Raw genomic sequence first — 25,670 nt, 5'->3', positions numbered from 1 at the left:
CCTGGTAAATCTCCTCTGCACCCTTTCCGATGCTTCCACATCCTTCCTATAATGAGATGACCAGAACTGGACACAGTACTCTAAGTGTGGTCTAACCAGAGTTTTATAGAGCTGCATCATTACCTCGCTGCTCTTAAACTCGATCCCTCAACGTAAGAAAGCTAATATCCCATAAGCCTTCTTAACTACCCTATCCACCTGTGAGGCAACTTTCAGGCATCTGTAGATATGGACCCCTAGATCCCTCTGCTCCTCCACACTACCCAGAATCCTGCCATTAACTTTGTACTGTGCCTTGGAGTTTGTCCTTCCAAAGTGTACTACCTCACACTTCTCCAGATTGAACTATTAGATTAGAAAGAAGCAGGTCAGGTCAAGCAGCACCTATGGAAGGAGAAACAGAGCTAAAGTTTCAGGTCAAAGATCTTTCATAAGAACTGAATGCAACTTGAAATGTTAATTCTGTTCTCATTTCCACAAAATGCTGAATTACTTGCCAAATGTTTCCAGCATTTTCTTATTTTATATTCCAGCATCTGCAATTTTTTTGACCTTCTAGTTTGGGAATGAGAGATCAATTTAAATTGCCACACTAAACTATGGAATACTTGTCACGTGGAGTTCACATGATTTAAGTGGAGAATTGAATGCATAGTTCATTTGCGGAATGATGTACATCTACGATGGGGTGGGTGGTCAGAGGGTAAAAGATCAACTCAGTAGGCCGAGCTCTGGCATGTCCCAGCAAACACAGCATGGCTTCAAATGGGTTTTGTGCAGTATAGTTCTATTAGCAACATCCTTTATAAACTAGGAATTGATTCCACCGAGTATTAAATAGGATTCATTTTTGCTTCCAATTCTGTCTTTGACACTAATTGATCAGATTGGATTTTATGAAAATTCAGAATAAGAGACTTACTCAGCAGTATTAGCAATATTAGTCTGCAACATGCATGAAATTGATATTTTGGTCACGTTTAGTTCAGAATACATTTCTGTTCTCTGAAAACACAATGTGAAAGAGAAAGAATAATCAAATTCATAAATATATGAAGCCTTCTAAAATCCACGCCCAAACACTTGCTTCTAAGGCAACACAAATGAAAACAAACTATGAAAATCTGGGGAATAGATTAGACTCATTCCATAGAGCACAAGATAACACCGGAGCAGTTATCAGAATGCTCATAAATAGGTGTAGATCTTGGCAATCATAGCACATGTACTCCAATAAGGAAATTCAGTAACAAGAATGAAAACAGGGTAGGTTGAATAGAGGGAGAAACTGGTATGTATTGTGCCATCTCCTTGTAAAAATTGCCACTGATAGCACACATCAAAACAATTCTCAACATTGTATCTACACCGAAACCTAGACTTTCACAAAGGGCGTGTATATTGTGTAGACTGTGGGAGAAGCGTAGCTGTATTTCTAAGAATCGAGACCAAGCAAAACATCCAGGTGCAATGCAGGTGTTGGGATTTTTATTACCACAGACATCACAATTCCCTGAATATTCGGCCACTGATTTTCTTTTACAGCGACAAGTATTTTTAGCACTATGTTCACTAAGTTATACTGAATGATTGACTCTTCTCTACTTCAATGTGTGTATTACCACTGCAGTCTGATCTGTGAAGTTTCAAAGATCAGACTGCAGTAATAATACACACATTGCAATAATTTATATAATCACCACAGTACGACATTTAAGTTAATTTGAGTGATAAGCTAACATTACTTCTTTTTTTCCCTACAAGTTGCCTGCCACACAGCAGATCTTGGGATAATTAGTATTGTTTCCAATATAAGTGATTGGTTAAGTGATCACAGACTCTGACTTAAGGTTTAAGACTTCAGGCATTTTCAAGGAAAATTCTCAAGGGGAATGGATCAATTTATTAAACAACCGAAACCACATCAAAAACTAGTCTCCTTTCCCTGACCTTCTCCTGTTTTCATACTACAGTTGTATAGAACAATCCACACTTCTTGGGGAACAGCTAACATTACATCCTGTGTTTGCCAGCTTAACAGCTTCACATTTGATAGGAGGAAGTAGAAAGTACTTCTCAATGACACCAAAAGCAGTATTGTAAACAGATAACAATTTTCACTAATATTGCAATTAGGTTGGTAAATCATCCTGAGGTGCTTCACAGGAGCAATGCCTGAAAATTGGACACCAAGAGACAAGGAGGTACTCAGATAAAAAACCAAACGCTTTGGCAAAGGAATAGGATCTAAAAGAATACCTTGAAGAACAAGTTGGGGGAAGGGGTTTCAGTTAAAGTCATGGGTAGTAAAGATTGCGGCCACCAATGGTGGTTTAATTTGGGGACGAGCAAGTTTCCAGAGTTAGGGAGCTGAAGCAAGCTAGAGAGATGTGTAGAGGGCAGTGTCATGTGAAGGGATTTGGAAAAAAACAGAATTTAAAAAAATTTTTGAATAGGCATTTTTTTTGGACCAGGAGCAATGCCTGAAGTGATAAGCAAATGCACCAGTGAGAGCTTGAAAGCTTCAATACAGTCAGAAGTTAGGCCACAGCAGGAGTATTGTGTAGAGTTCTGTTTCCCACATTATATGAAGGATTTGATTGTATTGGAGAGGGTGCAGAGGATATTCACCAGAACATAACATTTCTGCTATGAGGGGGAACTGGGTTTGTTTTCCTGGAAGTGGGGAAAACTGGGGGGGGGAACCTGATTTGGATATACAAAATTATTAGGATAAAAGCAGATATTGAGAAACTTTTCCCATTAATAGAGGGCACAGGTTTAAAATAAGGGGGAGGAGATTTGAGTGAGTTTTTTCTCACCCAGGGGATGCTGAAATCTGGAATAGACTGAGGGGGTGGTGGAAGCAGATTTACCCACAACTATTGTGTTTAGATGAGCGTTTAAAATGCCATTGCACAGAAGGCTAGGGGCCAAGTGTTGGAAAATGGGATTAGGGTAGATAGGTACTTGATGGCTGGCACGGACATGGTGGGCTGAAGGGCCATTTCAGTGCTGAACTTATAGGGCAAAAAAATGGGAGGATGGCTAAGAGAGAAATAGAATAGTCAAGTTGAGAAGTTGCAAATATCTGGATGCAGATAATCTTCGATCAATCGAATATCCTTAATTCTAGGAAATTATTTACTCCAGATTTGGTCACAGAATATTCTGACCCAGTTAGTTAGGGACACTCACTGTTTAATGTGACAATGGAATGCAATCAGTGATCAGCATGGTGCCGATTTCAGATGCTGCATGGAGTTTGCTGGTATCAGATGGTTAAAAAGGCAGACAACAGGCTTGATGATTCCCTGAGTGAGGATGAAGAGGCAAGGGGAGGGTGGGGAGTGGGGAGGGGGGAGGAGGAAGAAAGAAAACAAAAACAGCCAAGAGTCACCACCAACTACTGCTCAAGTGGGGAAACACAGGACACCCCGATACTTATAAAATGAGCCAAGAGTCTCTCCCAATACAACAAACTACTGAATTCACAGTCAAGTAGTTTGAAGTATGGTAATTAGCTACACAAAGAGACAATATCTTTTATATTAGATAATGGAAGAACAAACAATGATGGATGAAGTTAATCTGTTTTTGATGGTATTGCCTTAGGAAGAAAAACTGAATTGAAGAATTCTCAATCTTCAAGATTCACCTCAACTGAAAGACTGTCCCTCAGTTTGACGTGCCACTCGAAGAAGAGGAACAGAATGAGGTAATGGTACGATTGCCATGGCTTCCAAAGTTGAAAAGCCGTTGATCATTCACAAAACCGTACGACATGGAAGTGGACTGCTCTGACCATCAGGTCCAAGCCAAAATCTTGCTGCTCAAGCTATGTAGTGTAATTGTATCATCTACATTTCTCTTTTCTTCTGTGGTTTGAAAGAACTTGAGGTTTGCTGCAGCAATGGTTTTAATTGTAAACGACACATTCCAAATGTGCTGCTGGAAACAATTTCTCTAACTATACTTTTCATTTCTTCTGGAGAACCTTAGAATTGTGCTCATCAACCAGTGGGAAACACTTTTTAATTCTTAAGACATCATTAGATCTTCCTGAGTCTCAGATAGGTGAAATTAGCCAGAACTGCAAGTCTCTCAACAGCCACAACTTCTGGTCAAATGTTAGTTGAACTTCCACTGCCACCAATCAAATTTGGGTTCAGTTGGAAAACCACTAAGTAGAGAATTGCTTCTACTACCAGTAATACTCAAAAAACCATAAGGTACTACACTGAAGAATGAACAAATTTGACAAAGACACGGGGATATTAAGACAGGTTACGTGGAGGAAGTCAGGAATAAGCAAGTCAGAATTATAGGGTTGCTGGCTGGAGGAAATTTCAGATGGGGATGGCAAGGTAGTAGGACAGAAGTTACATAATGCTAAAGCTGGAGAACTACCCTAGCCAGGCAGCATCTGAAGGGATAGAATCAGTTAACTTTTCAGGTCAATGACCCTACATCACACCAGGGAATAAGACTGCAAGTGTGTATATATAAACATGACTGTAACAATTGTTCTTTCAATGCAGGGACTCCTATAGGATTATTCTTAGCATAAAGTCTCTAACCTACTGACAACATGGCCTTTGCAATGTTCAGACATAGTGACAATCCACCTGACACCATAAATGAATTGAAATCAATTTTAAATCAGTCACATGGAGAATTAATGCAAGATTTTCATATATTCTCGTTCTGCTTCATATTTCTTCTCCAAACTGGATTTTATATTGGTTCCCCATAAAATGAAGGCACTCCCATGTTGATATAATTTTGTCAATATAGTCACATATTGTTCTGATCTACTAAAGCCTTGGCAATGTCAGCTCCTTTCAGTGTGAACAGAGTGCCACAGAAATACTTGCCTGGTACAAAAGGAACTTCAGAACCAGGTACGTCATGCCTAGGACTGTTTTGGTTAAATACAATGGAATATGACACAATGTGATTGCATAGTTTTGAATTTCAGGCAATTTGGGAGGCTTGCACTTTTAAAGTTCCCATGCTGGTTACCAAATCCCTCCATTACTTCATCCCTCCTGATCTCTAATCTCCTCCAGCCTACAACATTCCAAATCTGTGCTCCTCCAATTCTGACTTCATGCAGGTCTTCGATTTTAATTATTCCATACTTAATAGGCATGCCTTGATGCCTAGGTCCTGAGCTCTGGAACTCTCTCCCTGCACAGCTAGATAGGGTGAATGAATACACTCTTTTTCCTATGGTTGGGGAATCAAGAACTAGAGGGCATAGGTTTAAGATGAGAGGGGAAAGATTTAAAATGGACCAGAGGGGCAAATTCTTCATGCAGAGGGTGATGCATATATGGAATGAGTTGCCAGAGGAAATGGTTTAAGGAGGTACATTAACAACATTTAAAAGGCATTTGGACAGGTACATGGATAGGAAATGTTTAGAGGGATATGGGCCAAATGCAGGTGAATGCGAATAGCTTAGATGGGCATCTTGGTTGGCATGGACTGGTTGGGCTGAAGGGGCTATTTCTGCGCTGTATGACTATGCACTTTAAAACCTACCTCATTTTAAACTTTGGATCACCTACCTACTTTATTTGATAAGGCTCCTGGGAATTACCCCAAGATATTCAATGAGTGTCTGAAACCTATTAGGGAAGGGGAGATAGGAACCACTTCCAATCCTTTCGTCAGCTGGCATCTGCAAAGGCATACCTATCAGGCGGGGAGGCAAACAGTGGATTTTTAACAAGATTGGAAATTCTCTTTTTTTTATTATTACCACCTCTTTGTTCTCATGTGCATATCAAGGGAGCTACAAATGGATATCAGATACACACAGAAATAGTTAATCTTAAGATTTTAAGATATTCTTCCCATTTTGCATTGGTTTGCACCGAAGTTAAGAACATCTCAAGTTGATAAGGCATTGTGGTCAAGCTGGTAGATCAATGCCCAAAAGCTGAAATGATCAACTTAGACAACCAACTTAAGGCCATTAATTTGAATTCTACCACAGCAGCAGGGAATTTAAATTCTAATCGGTTGAATAAATCTCAATTAATAATGATTACCAAGTGACTATGAAATACATTTAGTTCACATTTCCTTCAGGGAAAGGAATCTGCAAACCTCATTGTTTCTGACCCACAACCATAGCTCTCCTCTGAAATGACCCAGTGGGCGTCACTTCAGAGGACAATTTGGGACAGACAAATGCCAGTGTAGCCAGCAATGCCATGTCTCACAAACAAACAACTACTTTACTCCATGCTGTACAGACCTTGTTTAGTCACTCCTGGCATTTGGATTTTTAGCATTTGTACCCTGGGAATAATAGAAAAGGTGCTGAAAGCCGTTAATGGAGTTATTAAAAGGAGGGTCTTGGCTCAGAATATCAATGTAATAAGGTAAGCTGATGGCATCTGTCAGCAAGGCACTTGAACCGTCTAGTAGGTTTCACTGTTCATTCAGCACTCTTCCAACCAACACCAGTCACCAATCCAAGATAAAAGGAAAATTCTTTTTAAAATATACAAGTAGTAGACATCTACCAAAAAGGTTCTAGACAAGAAAAATTCCCCATATTTCTTTCTTCCTCTTCCAAGCTCGATTCCTGCTCTCCTTTGTCTTAGAAAGGCTGTTCAACTCGAGATGTGCAGATTTACTGTCAATATCAGTAACTGGTTGTCTACCTCCAAAGTGGTGTGAAATTAATTCCTAGAAAGGACTCCTTCAATCTCCAAACATTACCTTGTGATAACTAGTGGGTATTAAGCAACCTTTCATCACTGCCATGGAAACGTAAATTCCAAAAATGCTTCTCTCCATTTAACTTATCTCAGCTGCCATTATCTTAAACATCCTCTCAATCTTCTTTGCTCAAAAAGAGGGAAAAAAAACAAGCTTCTTCTCAACTCTGGTCAGACCACACTTGGAGTATTGTGTTCAGTTCTAGTCGCCTCATTACAGGGAAACTTTATAGAGGGTGCAGAGGAGATTTACCAGGATGCTGCCTGGATCGGAGAGCATGTCTTATGAGGATAAGTTGAACGAGCTAGGGCATTTCTCTTTGGAGTGGAGGATGAGAGGTGACTTGATTGAGGTGTACAAGGTGATAAGAGGCATAGATCAAGTGGACAGAGACCTTTTCCCAGTGCGAAAGTGGCTAACACAAGGGGGCATAATTTTAAGGTGATTGGAGGAAGGTCTTGGGGGGGGGGGGGGGGGGGGTGTGGAGATGTCAGAGGCAAAGTCTTTTTTGAAAAACAGAGTGGTGGGCGTGTGGAATGCACTGCCGGTAAAGGTGGTGGAGGCAGATACATTAGGGACATTTAAGAGACTCTTAGATAGACACATCCAGTCTCTATCAAAGTCCACTTCTTCCAACAAAATAGGGGGCTATGTGGGAGGGAAGGGTTAGATAGATCTTAGAGCAGGATAAAGTGTCAGCACAACATTGTGGGCCGAAGGGCCTGTACTGTGCTGTAATGTTCTATGTTTATAGCCAAAACCCTTCATCCTCAGAACCATTCTTATAAATCTCTTCCATATCCTCTCTAGAACCTTCACATCCTGCCTGAAGTGGTGACTAGAATAAGAAATACTTATTATTCTTATTCTGGGCTAACCAGTGTTTGATGTGTACTAGTTGAGCATACTACCACTTTGCAAATATGAACTCCCCCCTCCCCCCCCCCCCACCCTCTTGACGTCTTATTGTACTGGTATCCAATTAATGATTGGAAGAATTATTTTGTGCACTATTTCTGTTACATGCAGTGAAAGCTAGTTATCGTCCACCAGCTAAAATGGATTTAAATCCATTAAGTATTTTGAGGATTGCAAGTGTGGAAAAACAAACTATTTATTTCTTTACTTCTCTCTTGCATGCCATGCCACATCTATACAGATGGAAGCCACAGGGACTTGGTGCAAATGGCAGTCAAGCTGGGCAGTGAGAGTTAGGCTGGTATGGTTTGGAGGCTTTGCCTGGGAAAGACTTTGGCTTATTCAGTCGGTTGAAATTATAGCTCTGATCTGCAAAACTAGTTGTAGCAGCCTCGCATGGTTCAAACTGGAGGCCAAGCTTGGCTGATGCCCGTCTCCTCCCCATAGATTCAAGTGGAAAAGAATAATGATGATGCAAGTTTTATATCAACAATAAAGAGGACTGAAATCCTTAAAAACAAAACTAAGCAAAATAGATTGGTTTCAAATTACTGAAACCTGTAAGGAACAAACCTTTCACTTACACAATGCATCAAGCAGAACAATGTATTCCTTTCAACATCACTGTAAATTTATAGGATTTATTTTGTTTTAGGATTTTTTTCCCTCCACTGTACTGTACAATGGGAGTCTTGTACAACAATGGCAGTACAGTTTGATTTTGCTTAATGCAGTAATACCAATCCAACCTAAACTTATTTCCTACCATGATAACAAGGGTGGCAGTAACTAAAGCAAGCATGAAAATGGCTGTGAGGAGCAATGGCTGGTGCCGTCAGCCAAGCCAGTACTTTTAGAACCCTACAAGTTTATGGAATTTTGCTTTTCTCTGTTTGTGTATTTAAACTGGCAATGGTGGTCACTGAACAAAAATAAAGCAGGTTTGCATTTTTCTGCCTTATATTACACATTCCTGAAGATTTCAGAAATTAAAAGGTCTGGCAATTTTTCATAAGTCCAAGTTGTTGCGCAAGAAAGTTTTAAACATTTCTGCTGTTCTGCAGCCTATGTTGCAAATTTTCAATCAGCAATGCTCATAAGTGCAATACTAAACAAGTTGTATTTATATAGCTTTTTTTAATATAGCAGAATGTCTCAAATCACTTCACAGGACTTATCAAAAAAATAATTCACAATATAGCAGAGGCAGGTTGGATTTGAACAGCATCTTTGGAAAGGGGTAGAAGAAGGGGAGAAGAAATTAGGATAAGGAAAAGCATTAGGGAGGTAGGGGTTTGAGGAGGAATTCCAAAGTTTAGGAATTAGGCATGGCTGACAAAAGTGGATTAAAATCAGCCCTTCAGACGAGCAAGCCTGTTATTGGGACACAGCACAGATACATGAAGTTGATCTCACGGTCAAGCGTGACATGAAGGTTTCAAACAGCCTGGTTCAGTTTGAAATGGATGTTAATGGCTAGGGAATAAAGTCTGTGACAGAAACTAGAGATGGTGGTTTTGGTCATGCAATACCAAGTTGGAAAAAATTTCTGCTCATCAGTGGAATTTGGACAAGTGGTATGGCAGAGATGGTGGGAAGGGTTAAGAAAAATGGCAGTGAGGTAGAACTAGCTATCACCAGCTGCACTTGTACGAAATTAATGCTACATTTTCAAATGATCCCATCAAAGGTAGCACGAAATTCGAAATAGATGGGGTACACATTGGGAGAGAGAGGTCATGGTGCAGGAATGGGAAGAGAAGTCGTTACTGGTGCTTCTCTAACTTTCAAGGGACGAGAATGGAATCAGATGAGTACAATCCCCTCCAACTGGATGACTGCAGAGAAGCTTTGGAGGACGATGATTTAATCACCTTATTAAAGGCTACGTAAAAGGTCAGGTATATTGAGGACACCTTTGGTTTCAATAGTCATTCCAACAGACATTGATGGTGCAACACTCTCTGCATACCACTGGTGTCAGCCTGGATCTTTGTACTCAAATAGGATCTGAACCCATAACTTTCTGAACTGTGCAACAGATGAGAGCTTCAATGTTAAAATATCCCAGGAAGAGCAGGGGAGTTCTCGAGACTCCAGGTCAAGTATCTCATCGTCATTTATAGGATCTTTTGTGTGCAGGTACACTGCTGCACTTCAGTTTCATTTCATTTTAGATGCGAGTTGTTGGTTGTAAATGTGCTTTGTATGTCCTAATGTAAATAATGCTAAATGAATGCAAGATCTTCCTTGTGTTACATTTCAATTAGCTTGCAAGAGGAGCCAAAGCACACAATTAAAATCAAATCGACAGAACTGAGCAGAACATGTGCCACACTTCAGATGCAAAGAAATGGGTTATTGAAATCCAAGAGTAAAATACCCTTCAACAGAAAATGGAACAGATTTATATTGAATCTACTGAGCTGGACAAGTAAGTAACAGAAAGCTAGTGGTGCAGTTCTTTCCACATTCCTTCCAATATGCACCTCCACAAATAACAAGACCATAAATAGAAGCAGTTTGCCTTATAGCCCATCAATCTATCCTGGAAGATCACAGCTGATCTTGAGCCTTAGTCCACTTTCCCATCTGATCTCTGTATCCTTGATTTAATAGCTAGCAACAAAACTTTGCAATATAGCCACTCTGTAATCAATGACCATAGAAGATCCATGAAAGACTCTTCAAAAATTTGTGCAAGATTGAAACATTGGGGTGAACCGTGAATGAAATTTTTCATAAGCCGGGCGATAAATTATTATCCTTGGCAGAAGTCAAAGAATTCAAGGTCGGTTTTGCATTGGCTCAGATGTATGTGGTTTTAAAAAGCAAAATTTATATTTTGCAGGTGGCCATTTTCATCCCGTTGGCTTGCAATCAGAGTCCAATGCAAACCACGGGCAACATAGCGCACTGAGTGTAGGTTGGTCTTTTCCCTTCAAATCTCAATTTTATAAAGCCCATGTTTATCCAAGCCTTTGATACTGGGAAGACTCTGGCACTCTCAAGTGAAAGAGCTATTCATCTAATGGTAAGCTGCTTGACAAACTGGACACAAAGTTGGTAACTTTGCATCAAATATCTACTGATTAATGACAGCCATTATCTACCATGGGAAAATGTGGATCTTTCCAAGGCACTAGCAGATACTTGTGATTTAGTATTGGGGAAGGTGGAATACCTGACACCTTATAATGGAATTTTTTAGATATCTATTGACATGCCACTACTTGACATTTTGCAATAAAATATTTGGTACCCTCAGTTTCACAGCAGCACTAAAATGACTAAGCAGTTATTTTTTTATTGGTGCTATTTGAAGTAACAATGTTCAACACAGATGAGATGACTTCATGTTCAAATAATGCCATGAGATTTTTTTGAAAAATATTCTGGTCGATAAAGCAGGCATTGATTTAATGTGCCAAGGGAGGGGGGCCTCACCAAAGGCAGAGCTGGCATGTTTGCTTGGATTACAAAAGTTCTGGTTAGCTTGAAACCAGAAAGATTTCTGGTGCCGTTTTGTTCAAAACTTTACCAAGGGGACATTCTCTTTTAAGCTGTTGGTTAGAGGTCATCCTAAAGCATACATTTTACTTGAAATCCTAATTTCAGTATCCCACTATTATGCTTCAGAAACAATCGTGGAAGAACAAGCAACTCCTGTGTGTTATTTCTTTGTTCCCCACATCAGCAAATTCTGACGTCGGAGTGGAATTTCACTCTGTGGAACACAATGGGACTGCTCAAACTTCATTTATATTGGAAAATCATTTCACATTCAAACTACTTCTAGTTTCCATTTCACTAGGTTAGAGGAAATATCTGTAGAAAAATCCTTTCCGTAACAATATAAATGTTCTTCTTAAGCTTTGCTGGACTCTGGGCGTCTCCTAGAGAAATCTGAACTGAATGGTTATCTTACACAAATGTCTTTGTACATTTTTATTTAAGGAATACAACCAAAGCACTAACACAATGAAGGAGCAGGAGATAGAATTATAAAGTCTTCAGTGATTTTTTGAGAATGGACATCTGAATGAGTTCTCTCAAAAGCAAAGTCCAAACACCAACTCTGTAGGCATTTTAAACTTAGTATTTTAAGAAAGAGCACAAAGCACAAGTGGGAATCTTATTTGGATTGCACTGGCAGCCAAAAATTAAAAAAAAATACAACTTGGATCAGGGAGTCAATTGGTTCATGTGATTTCTAATGGTATAGTTACAAAATACAGTTGCATAATTACATGCACTTAATCTCAATACAAGAGGGCATGGCTTTAAAGTAATGGGTGGGAAGTTCAAGGGAGATATCAGAGGAAGGTTTATTACCCAGAGAGCGGTTGGGGCATGGAATGCGCTGGCTGGGGCAGTGGTGGAGGCAGATGCATTGGTCAAGTTCAAGAGATTACTAGATAAGCATATGGAGGAATTTAAAATAGAGGGATATGTGGAAGGAAGGGGTTAGATAGTCTTAGGCGAGGTTTAAAAGTCAGCACAACATCGTGGGCCGAAGGGCCTATATTGTGCTCTACTGTTCTATGTTCTATGGTTCTTTGGCAGGTGATGGTTGAAGGAGGGAGAAGATAAATCAAAGCAAATTAAGTCCATCTCAAAAGTTATGTTCAATCTTTTATTCTGCAAGATGGCGCCGGAGTGTGGCAACACGTTGCAAGCTGCTCTCTACAGACCTACTCATGACTATAATCGTTCTACTTGTAACTGCACTGTGTAATGAATTGACCTGTACAATCAGTTTGTAAGACAAGCTTTTCATTGTACCTCGGTACAAGTGACAATAATAAACCAAGACCAACAGATTACACGATTTTGACACATTATGGCTCCTACCAGTGTCGGTACTGGGATTCCTACCCTGCCACTCCCTTCCACAGGGACTTGGAATAATGCATGGGCCAGCTGATATGGGAATAGAAATATCATGGAAGATGCATGTTGAGGACAGAGTTACTGAAATCCAGCTTCAACCTGTCACTTTAAAACATCACCTGCGCTTTGCAAAAGCAAATTTAGGCAGTTATCTGAAAAAACATCTGATTAATTTCCAATTTTGTTAGTCAAGTACTACACTACTCCTTTGGTACTTGAATGCGTCCCTTTGACTTTAGAAATTAAAATACCTACAACCATTGAAAAATAGCTCAAGCTCTACTCTGAATCTAAACTATGTTGGCCTGGCACTGGAACTTTCTCATTTTGACACCATTGTTCCATAAAATAAAGCTTGCATTCTCCAAAACTTATGCAAGTCACATAGAAAAACACAAATTTCTCCCTTCCCAAGAGATCTTTAGTGGCTCTGAAGCAATTTCTAATGCACAATACTGATGTCCTTGGCACTTTCAAAACAGCAGCTCCTTTGGCAGCTACTCATGGGCAGCAATGACTTGCTTGAATCCATTGTTGTGGGTTCTGAGATAGTGGATGAGGCCAATGTGGGGGACACCCAAACTACGATTTTGCCATATTCACTGGGGTTTTGCCCGCTCCTGAATAGACTCAAAGGTTCTCAGTGCAATTCCAGATGCTGCCTCTCTACTATGTGGTTTGATTAGTCATTGATTCATAGGAGTTTTACAGCACAGAAACTGACCCTTGAGCCCAAATCATCCATGCTGACTTATGAAAATCCCATATAGGTGTTTGGCCCATATCCCTATAAATCTTGCCTAACTATGTACCTGCCTCAACCACACCCATGTGAAAAACTTGCCCCTCAGATCCTCTTTAAATCTTTCCTCTCTCACATTAAACCTATGCTCTCTAGTTTTAAACTCCCTTACCCTGGGAAAAAGACATTGACTACCTACCCTATCTATGCCTCTCAATTTTATAAACATCCAAGGTCTCCTCTCAGCCTCCTTTGCTCCAGAGAAAACAGTCCCAGCCTGTCCAATCTCTCATAATTCAAGACCTCCAGTCCAGACAACACCCTTGTGAATTTTTTCTGCACTCTCTTGCTTTACTACTTCTTTCCAAAAGCACAGTGACCAGAAGTGCACACAATACTCCCAAGTGTGGTCCAACTAGCACTGCTGAGGACACTACATTCCCCTCTACCCCGCAACCCCCCCCCCCCCCCCCCCCCCAAGGCACAGAGAACATCCTTGAACCATCTGTTCTCTCTTGTAATCACCAAATTCAGTAGAATGCCCTCTATGAGTCTATCAGGCATGATATTTTCAAAGCCAAGAGACACGAGGAAACACTCAAGGACGAAGTGCTTCAGTGTAAAATGTTAGAAATTCAAATCACAATTGTACCCCTTATCAAAAAGTGGTGAAGCTATCAACCTGCAACACCAATGTGAACCTTAAAACCTATGCTACAATGTGACCACACTTGAATTTAATACAAGCACCACCATTAACTTTGTACAAAATAACACCTATGCTGAAACCACAGTGCATAGATAACATCTTTAATGCTTTCTATGGCATTAATGGCACCTTTAATGCTATTCTATCTCTACGTTCCTATTGGATCATTAATCATAAAAGCTTTAAGGTCATGAATTTTTTGAAGTTTACTGAGCTCTGTTAATCCCTGGTTAAAGACTAAAGGAAATTACTCTGCCGTGCAGCCCAGTATATATAAAAAAAAATTGTATACCATGCTTTAAATATCCTAAAGCTCTTCACAATCAGCGAAGCAGATTCCCGTCCCATTATCTACCTGCTCGGTCTTGGGAAACCCATGTTAGTGTTAGTTCTGCTGCAACATCAGCAAAATATTTAGATGGTAAAAGGATCTTGCAATAAGGGAAAACAAAGTAAATAAAATGTATAAACCCTCAACCTCAAAATTTAAGTAGTTTCATAACTATTTATGGGAGGTGCAAAAACTACAGCTTTCTAGGCAAGCACAGCAATGGTGAGTATTTCAGGTCATTCCCATGGTAATGAAATCCTCTCCAGTTTCAAACACATATCCTAATTTCCTGCCTTTGTAAAAAAAAATTGCATTTAACCATGTCTATATTTAATAATTTATGCAGTTCAATGAAGTTTCTCCTCTACTTCAAGACTATAAATATTTATACTTGCTTCACTTTGTAACACATTCAATGTATTGCATCTGTTTTTTAGTGGTATGGTGACCAGAAACTTGCTCACTGTCCCTCGTGTGTCTTTTTATCAGCACCCTTTACATTCTTAGTATGACCTCTGTAGACTTGCCCACTTCATTTCTGGTTAAATATCACAGAATTTGATCAGTTCTTTCAATTGCTGTGCTGCAGTGTCTAGACACTGAGAGCATCATGTCTACTATTACTTCCCTGCCCATTTCAAAGTCCACTTGCATTACACAACGAAATGGAATGGAACTTAAGACCAAAGTTATTGATTTATGGCTTTCAAAGGAGAAGTGGACCGAATCATGGTTTAATCCTAGACTGCCAACACTGAATCTGACAGCAAACCATAAATCAAGTCTTGTTTATGATACACATTTTATTGACCAATGTACAATATTTCACATTTCTTAGGGTTAAATTCCATTTGAATTTCTGCCTGGTTGTATGGTCAATCTAAATACTACTTCTAATCTTAACCTCATTCTTTCTCCATCACTTTCACCATTTTAACGTCAGCAAATTTAAAGAAATAGTCATGGCTTATGAAGATGTACTATATTTTGTGCCAATGTTACAGAGCAAATTAAGTAAACATTTACCAAAGATTCTCAGCTGGAACTGGTCTTGAATTAAATAGATTTCAAAATGGTGGGAATCAAAATGAGAGGGCACAAATCTTTGCATCCCTCTCTTCCAAAACAAGGACCTTTATATTGATGCTCAAATAATTCTAGAAACTTATCAACTTCAAGGCCTGCTCAACGGTACAGTTATTTTTCATAAAAGGACAAATGGAGAAATAAAAGCATAATGAAATAACGTGTTAATCTATTTTTACAGTCGCATTTGAGTGTAATATTTTAGCCAGGACAGGAGGAGAATTCTCATTTTCCTCTTCAACAGTGGCAGTGGGAAGTTTACCCTCATCTGAGGGCAGATGGGGTATCAGGTAAAGGTTTCAAATTCAAAAGATGGGACCCCCAATAGTTCAGCATTGCTGGAGTGTCAACTTGGAGTTCTTACCAGAACGTGGTAGGGCTTGAATCCATTGTATTCTAACTAAACCAGCTCAGAGGCAGAGTTGGTAAACAAACCGACAGTCAGTTTTACAGCATGGAAACAGGCCCTTTGGCCCAACTCGTCCTCAGCTATCCAAGCCAGTCCCATTTACTTGCGTTTGGCCCACGTCCTTCTAAACCTCATCTTGCATGTTTATGTTGCAGTATATACAGTGGCATGCAAAAGTTTGGGCACCCCTGATCAAAATTTCTGTTACCGTGAATAGCTAAGTGAGTAAAAGATGACCTTATTTCCAAAAGGCATAAAGTTAAAGATGACACATTTCTTTAATATTTTAAGATTACTTTTTTTATTTCCATCTTTTACAGTTTCAAAATAACAAAAATGAAAAAGGGCCCGAAGCAAAAGTTTGGGCACTCTGCACGGTCAGTACTTAGGAACACCCCCTTTGGCAAGTATCACAGCTTGTAAACGCTTTCTGCAGCCAGCTAAGAGAGTCTTTCAATTCTTTTTTGGGGGATTTTTGCCCATTCTTCCTTGCAAAAGGCTTCTAGCTCTGTGAGATTCTTGGGCCGTCTTGCATGCAGTGCTCTTTTGAGGTCTATCCACAAATTTTCGATAATGTTTAGGTCGGGGGACTGTGAGGGCCATGGCAAAACCTTCAGCTTGTGCCTCTTGATTTAGTCCATTGTGGATTTTGAGGTGTGTTTAGGATCGTTATCCTGTTGTAGAAGCCATCCCCTTTTCACCTTCAGCTTTTTTTTTTTCACAGACGGTGTGATGTTTGCTTTCAGAATTTTCTGGTATTTAATTGAATTCATTCTTCCCTCTACCAGAGGAATGTTCCCCATGCCACTGGCTGCAACACAAGCCCAAAGCATGATCGATCCACCCCCGTGCTTAACAGTTGGAGAGGTGTTCTTTTCATGAAATTCTGCACCTTTTTTCTCCAAATATGCCTTTGCTCATTGCAGCCAAAAAGTTCTATTTTAACTTCATCAGTCTATAGGATTTGTTTCCAAAATACATCAGGCTTGTTTAGATGTTCCTTTGCAAACTTCTGACACTGAATTTTGTGGTGAGGATGCAGGAAAGTTTAACTTTATGCCTTTTGGAAATCAGGTCATCTTTTACTCAGTTAGCTATTCACAGTAACAGAAATTTTGACCAGGGGTGCCCAAACTTTTGCATGCCACTGTATCAATGAAAATTGACACGATAACTTTCTAAGTGAAAAATCAGCAATTAACAAAACAATGCACAAAAACCTAATGCAGAAATGCACATTTTAAAAACACAATTACCAGTCCAATTCTGACAGTTTGATGATTTGAGCCTAATGTCCAAAGAATGGCAGAGAGTGATCAAATGCTTCCAAATAAGTTAATTTCCTCAAGTCTATGATTTTCACATTACTTCTGCCTGCCTTGCTGCAAGGGCCACCCATTGACTGAGTTTATATTCATTCATTTGTTGGTGGGATAAAAGAGATTCCACTGTCCACATATAGTGTGAATTAAGCTGAATGAAAGTTGTTTGTATTTTAACAAAAAGAAATCATTTGATAAAGGCATGCATCTTCTGGGAGAGATTCCAGTGCTTTATTAATAAAGTGCATTGTGCAGCTTTATAGACCAATATGCATGAATTCATGCTCTTTCAAGCACAGCGTACCCAGTGATATAGCATAAAGGCTAGACAACATGGTATCGCACTAGAAGTTATTAGTGCTTTACAATTTATTCCAGCTGTCAACATATTCCCAGGTGCACTTTGATTTACACACACTCCCTTGATTTTAATATTGTTGAGCTCAACCATAAGTTGCTTGAAAGAGTTGGCATTGGATAACTTTTCAGAAATCCATTTCAGTCAAAGTGGTCTCTTTCGCTGCTATAAATCAATAATTCAATACATTGTCTATGTTTGTATCTTAGCTTAAGAATTTTTCTTATTTAGTATAATTTGCATGCATCTTCCCCCCCCCCCCAATTACTAACAACTGACTTTTTACTGCTCACACTTCTGTGGAGCCCCACATTTAATCTCTGTGGTCTTGGAGAAACTACGTGCAACAAATTAACTTTCCCTAACCAATGACTGCTTTTGCAAACTATCTTAGATTTATTAAGTTTTGTTGATGGCACTGCAAGAATGACCAATTTTAATAGGTAGTGTTGTATTTTCCACAACAGAAAGTATCTGTACCAAAGTATTCTTGGTCAGGGCACTGCTCCCTCCATTTCTGACTACAAGACTGTCTGATTCAAGATATCTGCATTATACCTTCTCTCAGTATTCTATCTTTATAAATGCTTCTTCCCGTCAGAAATAATTTTTAGAGCATTTAGGTGGTTATCAATAGCCCCATATTCCACAAGTGTTGGGAGTATAGATTCAGAGTTGTACAGCATAGAAACAGGCCCTTCAGCCCGCAGTATCTACACTGACCATTGCGGCTACCTATACTAATCCCACATGCCTGGATTAATTCCATATTGGTCCATACCTTGCTGATTCAATTTCCTGTCCAGATGCCTCTTAAATGTTGTTAGTGTTCCTGACTGCACCACCCCCTCTGGAAGCTCATTCCAGGCACCAACTACTCTGTGGGAAAAATTTACATCTCAGATCTCCTTCAAACTTCTTCCCTCTCACTGTAAACCTAGTTTTAGACAGCCTTACCATAGGAAATAGACTATTTATGCCTCAATTTTATATACCTCTATCATGTCACCTCTCGGCCTCCTTTGCTTCAGAGGAAACAGACCCAGCCTATTCAATCTCTTCTTGTAACTCAAGCCCTCCAATCCAGGCAACACCCTTGTGCATCTTTTCTACAACCTTTTAGCTTAATCATATCATTCCTGTAGTGTGGCGATCAGAACTGCACACAATACACGATGTGGCCCAACCAATGTATCTTAGTCTTACCATCAGCAAAGTAAATTTGGCAGACAGCACCATTATCCCAAGCTATTAAATGTTCTAACTAAAGGCATTGAAAAGTTACCAGTAATGCAACAAAATCACTTTCATTGGAGAATACAGCACTTGATGCTGTATTATCAGATTCAGTTCTCATTACATTGAGGTATGCTAGTTTCCAGTTACATTAAACTGAAAAACATTTAAAATTACTGCTGGTGTGATCTTGTACATCACCAATACAGTTGCAATTCAAATTAGCATTCATCATTTCAATCTGCTTCACGGCCCAAAATTGAATTATTGATCTTCAGCTCCCTTATCATGATGTCTCAGTTCAGCATGCATTGGCAAGGATACTAGATTAGGAAGTGTACTTAAAGTCTGTTCCAAATGTAATTAGATAGGGTTAACACTGTACATTTCAGAGTTCAGCTGTGTCAGAAGCACTAACAGTTTAGTCTTTTCTTAAATGCATAAAGGAAAGTGGATTTTTTTAAAAATTAATTTTCCCCACTCGACTCCCAACTCCAGTTATAAGTGTACTTACTCTCGCTCCTTTTCAGAAAGCTTGTCCGTGATGTTGTCCTTGATTGTGGACCTGGAACCCTTCTGGATAATCGGATACCTGAGTGGCACTTGCAGGAAATAGGAAATCATGAGCACCAGATGTGCGGTGTAACCCAAGGCGACAGCAATGCTCCCTTCATCCTTAGCTTTAGAGAAAAAGAAAGCAAATGTCAAACTACCGTTGGGTCAACAGTGCCCAAATAATCACAAGAGTACAGATTTACCCACTGCTTAGATCATAGAACAGTACAGCACAATACAGGCCCTTCGGCCCACAATGTTGTGCTGACCCTTAAACCTTGCCTAAGACTATCTAACCCCTTCCTCCCACATATCCCTCTATTTTAAATTCCTCCATATGCTTATCTAGCAATCTCTTGAATTTGACCAATGTACCTGCCTCCACCACTGCCCCAGACAGCGCATTCCATGCCCCAACCACTCTCTGGGTAAAAAACCTCCCTCTGATATCTCCCTTGAACTTCCCACCCATTACTTTAAAGCCATGCCCTCTTGTATTGAGCATTGGTGCCCTGGGAAAGAGGTGCTGGATGTCCACTCTTATCTATTCCTCTTAATATTTTGTACACCTTTATCATGTCTCCCCTCATCCTCCTCCTCTCCATAGAGCAGAGCCGTAGCTCCCTTAGTCTCTCCTCATAACGCATACTCTCTAAACCAGACAGCATCCATGAAGGATGTTGGTTCTTTCAGATTGGGTCAACGTTGACAACCACAATTCAAAATTCTAATCTTTTTTGGCAGCCATTTACTCTGCACCATTTGCAATGAGCAGAGATGCATCGAAATGTATCACTTGAGGTAGGGATGGCCAGGGCAAATAAAAAGATCACAGGCAGTAAAAGGTGTAAACAGTGCACATTCATTCCAACCTTCTCATGCTTCTTTCCATACAAACTTGCCACATAACACCACCTCCAATGGCAATTATGAAATTAGAAATTCCACAATATTTCTAGAAATGTTTCAATGTTAGGAAAACCATTCTATTCGATGACACCAAATACAGCCGAATCATTAAAGCCTTGTGTAATCCAGCAACATGTTCCATGAACAGCAATGAGATGAATGATTTTTTTAAAATGCTGCTAGACAAGGAAGACCTCTAGTCAGGATTCAGAAGATGGGTTCAATTCCACTGCTGTAAGGAGTTTGTACGTTCTCCCCGTGTCTCCCCTCTGGGTGCCCCGGTTTCCTCCCACATTCCAAAGACATACAGGTTAGGAGATGTGGGCATGCTATGTCGACACTCTAAGAGTGGTGAAACTTGCCGGATGCCCCCCAGCACATTCTCAGTAACGCAAAAAGATGCATTTCATTGTGTTTTGATGTACATGTGACTAATAATTATCTTGCTTTCTGGAACAGGCAATGCAACTCAATTTAATATGCCCAATGATAGTGATTATAGCATTTTCTCAATTTTTTTTTACATGGATTATGCACATGAATGCTGAAGAGCAGTCAATAAACTAACCCGAAGAAGAGTAATGTCCCCCAGAAAAATTGACCAACATTAATTTTGGAAAAAAGCCATTTATCAAGTAATTTAACCTATGCAAGCACAATTCTTTGCAGTAACAGAGTAACATGTCCTAAATATATTAGAACTACAAACTTATGTTTAATGAAGTCATGGACTCAGTTAAACAGCATAGAAACAGTCTCTTTGGCCCAACTCGCTCATGCAGACCAAATTGCCTATCTGAGCTAATCTGTGTAAAGCAATTCCCTCCATAAAATCTAAATAAAAAAGCCTGTATAACATTGTTTTCAAACAATGAGATTCATTTGTGAATGTCTGTATTCAAATTCACTAAGAACACTGCTGTACAGATTTGAAATTGCATTTAGGGTATCATCTGGGTTTTAAACAAGACACAAGTTATACACGTTATGGAATTAAGTACCTTATGGATTGAGTTAGAAAAATATTCAGCTCATCCTTGACCAACAAAAATATTTCAGCTGTCTTGAATCAGTTGAGTAACTACCAAGAAATGTAGGAGACAGCAATGTAGGCATAAGGCATTCCTCTGGTTTGTAACCATCATAGTCAATGATGGGTCCTTATCTAAATGATCCATAAACTTTATTGCAAAGGACACGAGACAAGTAAAATTGCAAGCAGCTCCAGAAAACTGTTCATGAATAACTCCATTACTGAACATCTCCAGTTTATTCTGCACTAGAACTATTTTCCTCAACATCATTTATTTCAAGTTTCAAAAAGGCATTTGAGGTTTATAACAACAGAAGCATAAGTTGCCCAAATGTAATGCAAAACAGTAATGATGAACCTAAAACCTTTGGGTGGATCCACTGATGATCAGCAGAGTTCCCAAGCTGGTCTCCCACTGCCAACATAGGTTACATTCAGCTCAGTCAGTCAGTATCAGCACTTGCCTGTCACAGTAGCAAACATCTCTAATCACACTTCCATATCACGTTCACAAAACCTTATCTTATATCCACCTACCCAGTTAAAAGCAAGGACAGTAAGGGTGGGGAGAGTCAGCCTTGAATAACAAAGAAATCAAGGAAGGCATCAAACTAAAAGCTCATGCGTACAAAGTTGCCAAGAGTAGTGGGAAACTGCTTTTTAAAGTTTTCCTAATCTTCCAAAGAACCATTAAGTGAGCAATAAAGGGAAGATAGATTATGAAAGTAAACTAGTACAAAATATAAAAACAGATAGTACAAGTTTTTATAATTATATAAAGCACAAAAGGGTGACTAAAGTAGACATAGGTCCCTTGGAAGACAAAGAGGGGGAATTAATATTGGGTAATGCAGAAATGACTGAGACTTTAAATTACTATTTTGTGTCACAGTGGAGGACATGTCTAATATGCCAAAGAGATTTTATGGATGCAGTGGGAGGAGAGGACCTCGATACAATTGCAATCACTAAAGAGGCAGTGCTGAGCAAACTAGTGGGCCTAAAAGGTAGATAAGACCCCTGGTCCTGATGGAATGCATCCCAGGGTACTGAAAGAAATGGCGGAAGTTATAGTCGATGCATCTGTGATAATTTACCAAAATTGTCTGGATTCTAGGCAGGTCCAGGAAGATTGGAAGAAAGCAAATGTCATGGCACCATTTAAAATAGGAAGTAGGCAAAAGGCAGGTAACTATAGGCCAGTTAGCTGCACATCTGTAGTCAGGAAAATGTTTGAAACTATCATTAAGAAACAGCAAGACATCAGGCAGACATAGCATGGGTTCAGATCCTGTTTGACAAACTTACTGGAGTTCTTTGAGGATACAATGAGCACAGTGGATGGAGGGGAACAGGTAGATGTTGTATACTTGGATTTCTAGAAGGCATTTGATAAGGTACTGCACAAAAGACTTATCCATAAGATAAGGATGCACGGAGTTGGGAGTATAATTTATTGGCATAGATAGAGGATTAGTTAACCAATAGAAGGCAGAGAGTTGGGATAAATGGGTGTTTCTCTAGTTGGCAATCAGTGGAGAGCAGAGTGCCGGACCCGCAGCTGTTCACGATATACATTAACGATTTGGAATAGGGGACCAAGTGTAGTGTATCTAAGTTTGCAGAGGACATTAAGTTGAGTGGAAAAGCAAATTGTGCAAAGGATGCAGAAAGTCTGCAGTGAGATGTAGATAGGTTAAGTGAGTGGGCAAGGGTCTGGCAGATGGAGTACAACATTGGTAAATGCAAGGACATCCACTTTGGAAAGAAAAATACAAGATCAGTTTATTTAAATGGTGAAAGATTGCAGCATGCTGTTGTGCAGAGGGACTTGGGAGTGCTGGTGCATGAATCGCAAAAGGTTGGTTTGCAGGTGCAACAGGTTATCAAGAAGGCAAATGGAATGTTGGCCTTCATTGCTGGAGGGATTGAATTTAAGAGCAGGGAGGTTATGCTGCAACTGTACAGGGTACTGGTGAGGTCGTACCTGGAGTACTGCGTGCAGTTCTGGTCTCCTTACTCAAGGAAAGATATACTGGCTTTGGAGGCGGTGCAGAGGAGGTTCACCAGGTTGATTCCGGAGATGAGGGGGTTAGCCTATGAGGAGAGATCAAGTCACCTGGTACTATACTCACTGGAATTCAGAAGAATGAGGGGATCTTATAGAAACAAAATTATGAAAGGGATAGATAAGATAGAGACAGGAAAGTTATTTCCACTGGTAGGTGAGACTACAACTAGGGGATAGTCTCAAGATTTGGGGGAGTAGATTTAGGGCGGAGATGAGGAGAAACTGCTTTTCCCAGATAGTAGTGAATCTCTGGAATTCTCTGCCCAGGGAAGCAGTAGATGCTACCTCATTAAATATATTTCAGACAGTTAGATAGATTTTTGCATAACAGGGGAAGTAAGGGTCATGGGGGAACGGCCATGACCACGGCCAAGTCAACCATGATCTTATTGAATGGTGGAGCAGGCTCGACGGGCCAGACTCCTGCTCTTACTTCCTTATGTTATAATGTTCTTACGTTATTACCCAATCTAATCTTCCCATGTGGATGTTTAGAAAAAAACAATTTTAAAGTCAAGCGATTTCCATGACCCTGATCATATTCAAAAGGGAACCGGACTGATTAAGCCAGTGAACTGAGGAACAGAAGATAGATCAAGTAAAAAGATGTTCACATCACAGCAGAAACATGTCTTGGACCATTAACAAAGGTGGGCCAGGTAATGAACATGACTACAAAATCAACTTGATCAAAATTTTCTTGATACCATAATTAATGTTGTATATTCATCTTTTTAGAAGATAAAAAAAAATTCAAAGAGCAATTGACTCTGGGACTTGAGGTCTGAGTTATGCCTGAAGAGTTGGAACTAAATTTCCCCCCAGTATATGAGAGAGGAGGCAAAAGCCAAAAGTTGAGATACTGAGATTTATGAATCCAATTGGAAGTTGGGTTTTCCACAACTTGATGACAAGAAAAAGCATCAATATTTCAAATGTGACTCTCATCCTCCTTCCTGAGAATGTAAAGATAGTTGCATGAAGGAATTAATGCAAAATGAATTTTAATTTTAATGCAAGGGTAATGTCTTGTTTACCAAAAGATGTCACCCCTTCAATATTCTTCCATACAATCTCTTTGCCCTGTCATTACACACTGAAACTGATCTGGCCAAATATCACAGAATATGTGAAGGCTTTTAATACTTATAGATAAACCCCATATTTACCTGATCAAAGAATCCAAGTGTTAATTTTACATTTGTGTAGTAAGTTTTGTATCACTAAGCCTTTATTTCAGGGGTATGTAAAGCTTCTACTAACATATGCCTTAAAATTACTATTTATTAGTTGGAGTACAACTCCCGCTTTACATTCTTATAACTCCTGACACATCCCCGCAAGATCCCAAAAGTCACTAGTGTCTTGCAATTTGAAATATCGGTCAATAAACACACCTCTTCTCTTAAAAGTCACCTCAGTGGCCTCCTTTTCAAGCTCAAACTCAGCTACTCCTGTTCTCTATCACACTAGATTAGATTAGATTTTTAAAGTTCAAGATTTAATTTACTGTTTCCAATTGGATTTTCTGTGGCTATCTGCCCTGCATCACCCCCCTCAGACCCAAAGATCATATAAAATCTGCAACATATTGAATAGAAAATTTTTCCAATTATTAGGTACTTCTTTCTGTATCCAATGATTTCATGCTGATGCACGTTCCATGTAAACCATGCCTCTTACAGGCTGGTACAGATTTGTCTACAACTATTTATGAAATCAACAGTTGATCCTTGTGTGTGAATGTCACCAGCCAAGCGGAGACTGGTGGGAGCCCGAGAAGAAGCTCAAAAAACCAACCCAAATGACCACGCTCATATCTTGCGGTATACCACAAACAATGAGACACAGCATGCTTCTTGGGTTTCAAATGACAAGTTGTTCAAACTCCACATGTAATCGAAACCTCCTTGATTAGATTACAACCATGTAATCTCTTCCAGGAATTTATTATTTCCCTTTTTATTACTGTTGTATCTCTTGTAATAACTGTTCTGTTCATTTCTAAGTCATTATTTTGTCAGCATTTTCCCATGAGACGTGATATAATCTATACTGATATTGTCTGAGCAGTAATTTCTTTCTTCCCAACTATGATCTGTACTCTGCCCAAAGTGAATGCTTTCAGCTCTGGGTCCTGCCTTTGCATCTGGCCCTGATTGATGAGAAACCTGGCTATATTTCATCCTTAAAAAGCAGCTGCTGTAAATGGAAACGGTTTCTTTCTAAAGCGAAGCAATTACTGTGAGATTTACCTTCATTTTTTTTTAAATGGTTATTTAAAAAGGCTTGCATCAAGTAGAAATCTAGCCCTGGCTACACCTAAAACTGCACAATGGACAGGTGAGATGCTCGAG

The 25,670-nt window shown here is 39.6% G+C and overlaps 1 protein-coding gene across 2 annotated transcripts in view; it reads right to left on the bottom strand.

Moving 5' to 3' along the window:
* The window catches only part of uvrag (UV radiation resistance associated gene), a 271,436-nt gene that overhangs the window by 100,554 nt on the left and 145,212 nt on the right, over positions 1-25,670 (bottom strand). For both annotated transcript variants that reach the window (XM_052025683.1, XM_052025684.1), the window contains one exon: positions 19,260-19,425. In XM_052025683.1, the coding sequence (XP_051881643.1) occupies positions 19,260-19,425 (166 nt within the window). The remainder of the gene's footprint in view (positions 1-19,259; positions 19,426-25,670) is intronic.

The sequence above is a fragment of the Pristis pectinata genome, chromosome 11, assembly GCF_009764475.1.
Source record: "Pristis pectinata isolate sPriPec2 chromosome 11, sPriPec2.1.pri, whole genome shotgun sequence".
NCBI classification, from domain to species: Eukaryota; Metazoa; Chordata; class Chondrichthyes; order Rhinopristiformes; family Pristidae; genus Pristis; species Pristis pectinata.
Note: the sequence above shows the minus strand (reverse complement) of the source record. Positions and strands in the feature narration are given on the sequence as shown.